The following is an 11,630-nucleotide window of genomic DNA, read 5'->3' on the forward strand; positions in this document are numbered from 1 at the left end:
GACTGTAAAATAAATTAATAGGAATTAACAGAGAATAATTTTCGGTTCGGGCTCTATTAGCAATCTGTAAATAATTATATACATTTATTTAATTCGCACAAATACCATATTATTATTTATTTAGACTTCAATCCTATGATAGGGAATAGGGTGAAGGATCTTTAGTCGATTTGACACCCGAAAAGCTAAACTATTTATTGCGCCTACGGGGGGTCCCTAGGTTCCCTGAATTTTTCTTCGAGAATCAAAATACGCTTATAGTACCTACAAATATTCTAAATAAATCCAAAATAAGTCCCATGGCCCACTCGGCAAATTTTAGAATTTCGGCACGACGGCTCCGTCTGCGGTGGCGGTCCACCTTGGGTCGGCCGTTTTCAGCCGAATTCGGCCAATTTTGCATCAATCCCTACGAGCAAACATGTTAAAGGGTCTTGGTTGGTCGAAAAGATATGAAAAACTAAAACTCACCGGCGGCGAGGCTCTCCGGTGCGGCGGCTCCTCTGGCTTACGTTATGGTTGGGTGTTTTGTTTCGGTCAACCTGTAGAGAAGAAAATGGTGATCACAATGATAGAAAAATTACACGAAACGGGAATCGGGAAGGGCCTCATCGGAGGCATTTTGTGAAATTCCTGGCGGCAGCGCCGCTGGGCTTCGCCGGCGTTTTTCGGCCAATTGGCCGGTCTTTTTGCTCTGATTTAGCTATGGTGAGCTTAAAATTGAATTTCGTGCAAAAAGGAAAGTTTTTACATTTTTTAGCAGTTAGAAAGGGTTTTGGTGCAACGGCGGGTAGCGGCGGTCAGCTCTCCGGCGGCTGGGTCATCTTCTCCGAAGAGGGGGTCTGGCGGCTAGGGTTAGTGTTTGGTGTGAATGAGGGTTATTTATATCTATATGGTTTTAATATTGGCCAACCATTGCGTTTGATCTGAACCGTTCGATCGCGATTAAATAGGGAGTGAATCTGGATTATTCATCGCGATCTAATATGGACCGTCCATTATGATTTAATCTGGGCCGTCCAATCACGTTTGAATCTGGCCATTCAATCGCATTCTGGAGAGAGCGCATCCAGGTCATCCGTGCACGTGGGAACGGACGTGAGCCATTCGATTGTGGGCACGCGGATCGCCCGCATGGCACCGCGTTAGCGCCTGTTGCCACGTGGCACGTCCTGGTTCATCGGGGCTACTGACCGAGCGTCCCACGTGGCAGAACTTCTCCAAATTGCACTTTGAACCCTAATTTCTGATTTTTCTATCAAATTTTTACCCGTTTTTCCCAAAATTGTTTCAAATTTCATCCTCATTTAATTTTTACTTCATTTTTACCCCAAATAAAATAAAATAAATTAAACAAAAATTATATTTATTAATTATTTGATTAAAATAAATTTTTGTGGGTGTTATAACTCTTCCCCCTTAAAAGAAATTTGGTCCCTCAAATTTGTCTCTCACTCTCAATCAAACAGTTGGGGATATTGGATTCTAAAGTTTGCTTCTAACTCCTATGTAGCCTCCCTTGGTGTGTGGTTATGCCATATGACCTTTACAAAGGGAATTTCTCGGTTGCAGAGTAATATGCTCTTTCGATCTATAATGCCGACTGGTACTTCCTCTATGACAGATCCTCCTGGAGTGGAAGAGGCTCGCGGGCCAAGGCATGAGAGGGGTCCGGGTTGTACTTGTATAGGATAGATACATGAAACACATTATGGACCCTAAAAAGTTCTGGAGGCAGTGCTAGTCTATAAGCGGCGGTACCAATTCTGTCTAAGATTTCAAATGGTCCAATAAATTAGGGATTCAGTTTTTTCCTCTTATCGAACCTACTAATTCCCTTGAAAGGAGTGACCTTGAGAAATATCCGATCGCCTTTCTCAAATTCTAAATCCCTCTTCCGGGTGTTCGCATAGCTCTTCTTCCTGCTCTAAGCTGTTTGAATGTTCTTCCTAATCTTAACTATTTTGGATGTAGTCTCCTCTACCAGATCTAGGCCAAATAGTTTTCTATCGCCCACTTCTTCCCAACAAATCGGCGATCTGCATGGGTGCCCATATAACGCCTCATACGGAGCCATGCCAATACTCACTTGGTAGCTGTTGTTGTAGTCGAACTCTATCAAGGGTAGATGATCATCCCAATGACCCACGGAGTCAAGGACATAAGGTCGGAGCATATCTTCAAGTGTACGGATTGTCATTTCTGACTGTCCATCAGTCTGAGGGTGGAATGCAATACCAAGGGACAGTTTCATCCCCATGGCTTGTTGAAAGCTGTATCAAAATCGAGAAATGAACCTCGGGTTCTTGTCAGACACTACAGTCACTAGCACCCTATGTAATCTGACTATTTTTCGGATATACATTCTTACTAACTTGTACAAGGGATCGATCATCCTGATGGCCAAGAAGTGGGAAAACTTGGTAAGTTGGTCAACAATTACCCAGATGGCATCATGTCCTGAGTGTGCCTTACGTAATCCTGTCACGAAGTCCATGGTGATATGTTCCCATTTTCATTACGGGATCAGTAATGGCTGAAGTAGCCCGCCTGAATGTTAATGCTCTTGCTTGACCTGCTGACATACTAAACACTTAAAAATAAAGTCAGCTATATCTCTTTTCATCCTGTTCTACCAAAATCGGGGTCGCATACTTTGGTATATTTTAGTGCTTCCGAAATGCATGAAAAACTTTGAGAAATGGGTCTCTGTCATAATGTCCCTCTTTAACTCACTGCCACCTGGAACACACACCCTGTCTTTGAATCTGAGCAACCCATCGGTGGAGACTCGAAATTCTGAGCTAACTCCCTGTTCTGCATCTCTCTTGAGGGCTACTAAGGTGGGATCGGCAGACTGAGCTTCCCTTATTCTCTGGATTAACTCAGGTTGAACAGTCAGGTGACCCAAATATGTGACTCTCCTCAAGTTCTGAAGCTGTACCTGTTGTGTGACCCCAATATGCCTGCATTCTGAAACCATCAAATGAGCTAATGTACCTGCAGTTTTTCTACTGAGTGCATCGGCTATCACGTTGCCCTTACCCGAGTGATATAAGATATCACAATCATAGTCCTTAAGAAGTTCTATCCACTTTCTCTTACACATGTTGAGATCCTTTTGAGTGAATATGTGTTTCAAACTCTTGTGATCGGTATAGATCTGAAAGGTCTCTCCATACAAATAATAGCACCAAGTCTTCAAAGCGTGTATGATTGCGGCCAGCTCTAAGTCATGAGTGGGATAGTTTTTCTCATGACTCTTCAATTGTCTGTACCCATAGGCTATGACTTTCCCATGCTGCATCAAAACACAATCTAGGTCTAAGTAGGAAGCATTACTGTAAACTGTATATCCCCCCGATCCACTCGGCAAGGCCAACACAGGTGCAGTAGTTAGCCACTTCTTTAGCTCTGAAAAACTTCTTTTACAGTTCTCGTTCCACTCAAACTTAACATTCTTCTTTGTGAGCTGAGTCAGGGGAGCAGCTAGACTAGAAAACCCTTCCACAAACTTGCGGTAATAACCCACCATCCTCAGAAAGCTACGGATCTCCTTAACTGGTGTCAATTTTTTCCAGCCGAGTACTGCTTTAACCTTTTCAGGGTTCACTGACACTCTATCCTTTGATACGATGTGTCCCAGAAAGGTGGTCTGCTCAAGCCAGAATCCACACTTACTCAATTTTGCATACAGATTCTTTTCTCTGAGAACCTGCAAAACTTGAGCTAGATGGTGAACATGTTCTTCTCTGCTTTTTGAATAAAACAGGATGTCATTGATGAACACAATAACAAACTGATACAAGAATTGTCTGAAGACCATGTTCATCAAGTCCATGAAGATAGCTGGGGCGTTGGTTAGTCCAAAAGATATGACCAGGAACTCATAGTATCCAAACCTGATTCGAAAGGTTGTCTTGAGGATGTCTTCTATCTTGATTTTTACCTGATGGTAACCTGAACGCAGGTCTATTTTGGAGAAGACCTGGGTACCCTGCAACTGATAAAGAGGTCATCAATCCTGGGGAGGGGATACTTGTTCTTGATTGTGACTCTGTTCAACCCTCTGTAATTAGTATACAACCTCAACGTCCCATCTCCTTTTCTTGCAAAGGTGACCCGGCACCTCAAGGGGACACACTATGTTGGATAAATCCACTATCCTGCAATTCAGTGATCTATTTCCTCAGTTCCTCCATCTCAACACGGCTCATGCAGTAAGGAGCAACTGAAATAAGCTGGGTGCCTGACTGGAGGTCTATGATGAATTTGAATTCCTTGTCCACTGGCAGTCCGGGTAGTTCATCCAGAAACACATCTGAAAAGTCTCGGACTACCGAAATCTCTTGAATAGAAATCTCTTTCTTGGGTTTTCCTAGTTAGAAAAAATAGCAGGGTTAAAGTACTCAACGGATAAGAAAATTGCCATGAAGGAATAAATGCTAAATGATTTTATCAATTTGTAAATGGCTCTTCATTAGGAGGATTGAATATAACGTTCTTGTTAAAACAATCTACGGTAGCGTGATACGCCGCTAGCCAATTTATTCCTAAAATTTTATCAAAGTCCCCCGTGTCTAATTCTATTAGGTCTACACTCAATTTTCTATTTGCTATATCTATGACACGGCCATTATAGACAACTTCTCCCAATAGTGTCATACTCATAGCAGTAGACACAAACAACATAGAATCAAGTTTATTAGGTAATATATTAAAATTTGATGCAAAAATAGGTGAAATAAATGAATGCGATGCATCAGTATCAATCAAAACATGAGCAAGATAGTTACAGATAGTGTACATACCCTATACCACGTCTGGGTTGGCTTCTGTATCCTGCTGGGTGAGATTGTAAGTTCTGCCCTGATTCTGGTTCCTCGGGCACTCCCTCGCATAATGTTGGGCACTACCACATATGCAACAGGTATTATTGAGGTGATAGTAGGGTCGGTCCCCATGGTCCCTGCCACAATGTTGACAAATCTTACCGCATCCTGCCACTAGAGCCTGAGGGGGAGCTTGGATCACCAGCTTGGGCCTTTTGTTCTGTTGAATAGGCGCAGTAGGTGCTGGTCTGCGGGGTGGAGCTGAGGGTTTGAGGTTCCCTGCTGCCTGAGAGATGGTGCAGAAGCTCCTCTCCACTAGCTGTGCCTTGGCCAGAATGGCCGAATAAGTCTTGAGCTCCAGCACAAATAAATGTTGTCTGATCTCTAGGCGGAGACATCACTCAAACCTTCTAGCCTTCCTGCCTTCATCCAACAATGTCTCAGGGGAATATCAGCCCAACTTTAGAAATTTACGAGCATATTCTAATACGGTCATATTCCTCTAAACCAACTATGCAAACTTCATCTCCTTCAGATGTCGGAGATGCTCTAGAAGGTATTCTGCATGAAAAAGCCACCAGGAACTGTTCCCAAGTAAGTGGAACATGCAGGGTGGTATGTTTAAATTCCCACCAGCGATCTGCTTTTCCCACTAGCATGTAGGTAGCAAGGGTGACTTTCTGTTCGGGAGTCACTCCTAGGGTCTTGAAGGCCTTCTCTGTCTCTGCTAACCAATAATCAGCATTTTTAAAAGAGGATCCCCCTACAAAAGTAGATGAGTTTAGTTTCTTATACCTCTCTATATAGTCTGGGTCAATCATGGGAGGAGCTGGGTCCCGTGGAAGAGGGACTGGGCGATGCTGAGGATACACTAGGTGGCCCTACGGTGGTACTTGCTGATACAGTAGGGGCACCGGATTGTACTGTGGCGGTACCGGGTGGTACTATGGCTGAGGCACCGGATCATACTGTAGTGGTGCCAGGTGGTACTGTGGAGGAGCAGAGTTATACCGGGGTGGCTCACGATCCTCTCGTTGCAGGGGTGGCTCAACCTGTGGTAGTGGAGGAGGGTTAGGTAGCTCCCTCCTTTCCTCTCGGCCTTGCTGGTCAGCAATGAGTCTCTCTAGCATCTCAAATATCTGAAATATTCGATCAACATCTTCCCTAAGCAAACCATCTCTGGCTGCTCGGTTTAGTGGGGGTCTTCCTCTCATCATCTCACTGTACCTGTATTTCACAAGGAAGAGTTGAGTAATAATTCATTATTTTGGTGTTCCCTAAGGATTATTGTGTAAGGAACGGGTCCAAGGAACGCGACTCTGAGACCAACAATAAAGATCTCTGAAATTCAAAAGGAAATAGATAATAACTTAAGTGCGGAAACGAAATAAAAGAGTTAAGGTTTACATTCCTTACACATTAACTTAAGAGTACTAAACAACATTACAGGATTAACCCTTTTGAAAGAAACACAAGAAATAAAAAAATAAACGGAAAAGAGAAAATATCTAACATCTACTCGCACTCTTCTTGGGGATCGGGCTATGGAACCTGGTCCTCTTGATCTGAAATGGTTAAATAAGGAATGAGCTACACTAGCCCAGTAAAGATATCACAGTATATCACTGACACAAAAATAAAAGTGGGTATAAAAATAAAAACAACTAATGGAGCACTAAATTTAGCAAATACATTTATCAATCATAAAATCATTTACCGTTCACTTACCACAGTGAAATTTATGAAAACAACCTATGCAGAAAATAATATCATAGGGATCATAATTTCATGTAAGATCAACAACATAACACATATCATAAATCTATACACATCGTCAAATAAACCAAACAATAACTATCACATTTTTACTAGCTTACTAGTATCTACGGGGGTTCATAGGGATATCTCTGCTACACGTGACCTCTTTTCTTTAACAATCTTAATCAAGGGCTGTTCCCATACCTCATCCAGTATGAGCGCTAGATTATTAAACCTCAATACCCTGTTCGGTATGAGGGTGAAGTGGACCGTCCTCATATCCCGTCCAGTATGAGCATCAAATTATCAAGTCTCCATACCCCATCCGGTATGAGACAACATTCACGGTAGGATTTTTTATGTACCCGGTCCGTCCACCATCTCCAATGATATCTAGTAAGACTGTCGTTCCATCTGGTTATTTAATCACATAACTTTCTCATTTTCTTTTAGTCTCCATTTTTTAAATCAACCATGCTCACATAAGCAAACAAACATGCATTAGAGAATGCAATCATATCTCAATTTTCCAATCGAATAGTAATCATGTAAGGCATTTATGTATTCAAACCATAAAATTGATAAATCAGATACCATCATGCTTTTAGACTGTAAAATAAATCAACAGGAATTAACAGAGAATAATTTTCGGTTCGGAATCCATTAGCAATCTGTAATTAATTATGTACATTTATTTAATTTGCACAAATACCATATTATTATTTATTTAGACTTCAATCCTATGATAAGGAATAGGGTGAGGGATCCTTACTTGATTTGACGCCTGAAAAGGTAAATTGTTTACTGCGTCTACGAGAGTTCCCTAGGTTCCCTGAATTTTTCTTCGGGAATCAAAACGCGCTAATAGTACCTACAAATATTCCAAATAAACCAAAAATCAGTCCACCTTGGGTTGGCCATTTTCAACCGTTTTCGGCCGATTTTACATCGATCCCTGTGAAAAAATACAAAAAATTAAAACTCACCGACGGTGGGGCTCTCCGGTGCGACAGCTCCTCCGACTCACGTTGCGGTTGGATGTTTTGCTTCAGTTAACCTATAGAGAAGACAACGGTGATCATAATGGTGGAAAAATTACATGAAACGGGAATCAGGAAGGGCCTCATCGGAGACATTTTGTGAAATTTTCTGCCGCGGCGTCGCCGATCTTCGCCGGTATTTTCTGACCAATTGGTCGATCTTTTTGCTCGAATTTTTCCATGGATGAGCTTAAAATTGAATTTCGTGCAAAAGAAAAAGTTTTTACATTTTTTAGTGGTCAGAAAGGGTTCCGGTGCAGCGACGAGTGGCAGCGATCGGCTTCCCGACAGTTGGGTTGTCTTCTCCGGCGAGGGGGTCTGGCAGTTAGGGTTAGGGTTTGGTGCGGATGGGTGTTATTTATATCCATCCGCTTTTGATCTAGGCCGTCCATCGCGTTTGATCTGGACCGTTCAATCGCGATTAAATAAGAAGTGAATTTGGACTGTTCATCGCGATCGAATCTGGGTTGTTCATTACGATTCACTCTGGGTTGTCCGATCGCGTTTGAATCTAGCCATTCGATCGCATTTGGGAGGGAGCGGATCCAGACCGTCCGTGCGTGCGGGAATGGACCTGGGCCGTTCGATCGCGGGCATGTGGATAGCCCGTGTGGCTTCCCACGTGGCACCGCGTCAGCGCCCGTTGCCATGTGGCGCATCCTGTTTTGTCAGGTTTGCTGACCGGGCGTTCCATGTGGCAGAACTTCTCCAAATTACACTTTGACATCTGATTTTCGATTTTTCTTTCAAAAATACCTTCAGAACCCAAATATTTACCCATTTTCCCCAAAATTGTTTCTAATTTCATATTCATTCAATTTTTACTCCAAATAAAATAAAATAAAATTATATTTATTAATTATTTAATTAAAAAAAAATTTTGTGGGTGTTACATCTGGGATGTATGACAAACTTAGAGTTGTGAGCCTTTGTCATGATGTCCTTTTTTAGTTTATTGTCATCTTGAACACAGGCCCTATCCTGAAACCTGAGTAATTCATCGACAGAGACTCAAAATTTTGGATGTTTTCCCTATTTTGTATCTTTCTTGAGGGCAGTTCTGGTAGAATCGGTTAATTAGGCTTCTCTTATTCTCTGGATCAATTCGGGTTGGACAGTCAGGTGGGTCAAACATGCAATTCTCTTTAAGTTCTGAAGTAGTATCTCTTGTGCGACCCCTATTACCCTGCATTCAAAAGCCATTATGTAAGTTAACATATCTGCACTTTTTCTGTTGAGCGCGTCAGCTACTACATTGCCTTTACCCAAATGATATAAGATATTACAATCATAATCCTTGAGGAGCTCTATCCAACGCCTCTAAGTGAATATGTTCAGATCCTTCTGAGTGAATATGTGCTTCAAGCTCTTATAGTCAGTAAAAATCTCAAAAGTCTCCCCATACAGATAGTGGCGCTAGGTTTTAAAGGCGTAGATAATGGCGGTAAGCTTCAAGTCGTGGGTGGGGTAATTTTTCTGATGACTCTTCAACTGTCTGAACCCATAGGCTATGACCTTACCATGCTGCATCAAAACACAACCCAACCTCAAGTAGGTGGCATCACTATACACTGTATATCCACATGTCCCAATCAATAAAGGCAACACGGGTGTAGTATTCAACTTTTTCTTGAGTTCTGTAAAGTTCCTTTCGCAGTCCACGTTCCATTCAAACTTAGTGTTCTTCTTCATGAGCCGGGTCAAATGAGCAGATAGGCTAGAGAATCCTTCTACAAACCTGCGGTAATAATCTGTCATTCCTAAGATGCTACGAATCTCCTTAACTGAGATCAATTTTTTTCATCCATGCACTACCTCAACTTTTTTGGAGTTCATTGATACTTCATCCCTTGAGATGATGTGTCCTAAAAAGGTAGTCTGTTCAAGCCAAAACCCATACTTGTTCAATTTTGCATACAATTTTTTCTCTCTAAGGACCTGCAAAACCTGAGTTAGGTGGTGAGTATGTTCCTCTTTACTCTTTGAATAGATCAGAATGACGAACTAATACAAGAATTGTCTAAAAATCATGTTCATCAAGTGCATAAAAATTGCTAGTGTGTTAGTTAGTTCAAAGGGCATGACTAGGAACTCATAATATTCGTACCTGGATCTAAAAGCTATATTGGGAATGTCCTCTGCCCTGATCTTTACGTGGTAGTAACCCGAACTCAAATCTATTTTAGAAAAGACTTGGGCATCTTGCAACTAATCAGAAAGGTCATCAATTTTGAGAAGGAGTACTTGTTCTTGATTGTAACTCGGTTCAATCCGCTGTAGTCAATACACAATCGTAACATCTCGTCCCCTTTCCTTGCAAATGTGACTTTAAAACTTTAAGAAGATACGCTATGTCAGATGAACCTACTGTCTTGCAATTCATTGATATGTTTTTTCAATTCTTCCATCTCAACACGGGTCATGCAGTAATGGGCAACAGAGATAGACTGAGTGCCAAACTGAAGATCTATGATGAATTCAACTTCTCTGTCAACTGGTAGTCCGAGTAGTTCATCAAGAAATACATCTGAAAAGTCTCATACTACTAGGATCTCTTGAATGCAAACTTCTTTCTTAGATTTTCCTAATATAGAGAAAATAATAAAGTTAAAGCACTATATAATGAGGAGATTACCATGGGAAAATAACATTTAAAATTTTCATTAACTTGTAAATTGCTCTTCGTTAGGAGGCTTGAATACAAGTTGCTTATGAAAATAATCTATGGTGGTGTGATACACCGTTAATCAGTTCATTCCCAAGATTATATCAAAGTCCCATGTATCAATTTCTATCAGGTCCACACTCAATTTTCTACCTGCTATGTCTATGCTACAAGCTTTGTATATAACCTTCTCTAGTAGTGTCATACTTCCAGGAGTATATATAAACAACATAAAATCAAGTTTTTCCAGTGATACATTTAAGTTTTTTGTAAAAGTGTGTGAGACAAACGAATGTGAAGAACCAATATAAATCAAAATATGTGCGAGGTGATTATAAATAGCGTACGTACCCTATATCATATCCGTGTTGGTTTAGCATCCTGCTGAGTTAGGTTGTAAGCTTTACCCTGAATAGGAGGTTTGACCTGGTTCTGATTCCGTAGGCACTCTCTCGCGTAATGTTGGGTACTCCCACATATGCGACAAGTATTATTGAGACGATAGCAGGGTTGGTACCCATGATCCTTACTACAATGCTGACAAGTCCTACCGCGTCTTGTTATTGAAGCCAGAGGAGGAGGCTAAGTCACTAACCTAGGTCTCTTGTTCTGCTGAACCGGTGCAACGGGTGCTAGTCTGTGATGTGAAACCAGGGGTTTAGGATTCCCCACTGCTGGAGAAAATATGTGAAGGTTTATCTCCACTAGCTGTGTCTTAGCTAAAACGGTTGGATAGGTACTAAGTTCAAATATGTACAGCTGCTGTCTGATCTCAGGGCAGAGGCCCCACTCGAACTTCCTTGCCTTCTTGCTTTCATCCATCATGCTATCAAGGAAATATAAGCCCAACTCTAGGAATCTTCGGGCATACTCTGACACAGTGATTTCACCCTGAACTAGGTGTGCAAACTCCATCTCCTTTAAATGTCGAAGGTACTCTGGGATGTATTTTGCATTGAGGTCATCAGGAACTGTTTCCAAGTGATTGAACTGGGCAAGGTGGTTTGTTTGAGTTGCCACTAATGGCCTGCCTCTCCCACAAGCATGTAGGTGACAAGTACAACCTTCTGTTCTGGAACCACTCCAAGAGTTGCAAAGACCTTCTTTATCTCAGCTAACCAATTCTCGGCCTCTTTAAAAGATGATGCACCTGCAAAGGTAGATGAGTTTAGTTTTTTGTACTTTTTAATGTAGTCTGGGTCCCGTAGAAGAAGAACAGGATTATGCTGGGGAAGGACTAGGTGGCTTTGTTGTGGTGCCGGATGATACGGTGGAGGCACTGGGTTGTATTGTTACGGTACTGGATAATGCGATGGAGGCACCAGATTGTACTGT

At 41.8% G+C, this 11,630-nt stretch overlaps 1 protein-coding gene across 1 annotated transcript; it reads right to left on the reverse strand.

The window, feature by feature from the left end:
- Nucleotides 1–2,213: 2,213 nt before the first annotated feature.
- On the reverse strand, nt 2,214–11,210 carry LOC148253308 (uncharacterized). Its single transcript, XM_088223322.1, has 9 exons — nt 10,891–11,210; nt 8,544–8,618; nt 6,007–6,059; nt 5,323–5,595; nt 4,917–4,969; nt 3,516–3,655; nt 2,945–2,973; nt 2,523–2,575; nt 2,214–2,273 (listed from the first exon to the last, which is right to left on the reverse strand). Exons 1-9 carry the CDS (start codon nt 11,208–11,210, stop codon nt 2,214–2,216), a joined length of 1,056 nt encoding a protein of 351 aa, XP_088079448.1.
- Between the last annotated feature and the right edge of the window lie 420 nt (nt 11,211–11,630).

The sequence above is a fragment of the Carica papaya genome, chromosome 6, assembly GCF_054855325.1.
Source record: "Carica papaya isolate Zhongbai chromosome 6, ASM5485532v1, whole genome shotgun sequence".
NCBI lineage: Eukaryota > Viridiplantae > Streptophyta > Magnoliopsida > Brassicales > Caricaceae > Carica > Carica papaya.

Coding starts and splice junctions, on each gene's coding strand:
- LOC148253308 (XM_088223322.1), bottom strand. CDS start 11,210: ATGGAGTTTGCACACCTAGTTCAGGGTGAAATCACTGTGTCAGAGTAT. Junction 6,060..8,543: donor ACAAAGGCTCACAACTCTAA/GTTTGTCATACA, acceptor TGTGAAATACAG/GTACAGTGAGATGATGAGAG. Junction 3,656..4,916: donor TAATACCTGTTGCATATGTG/GTAGTGCCCAAC, acceptor TGGCTTGAGCAG/ACCACCTTTCTGGGACACAT.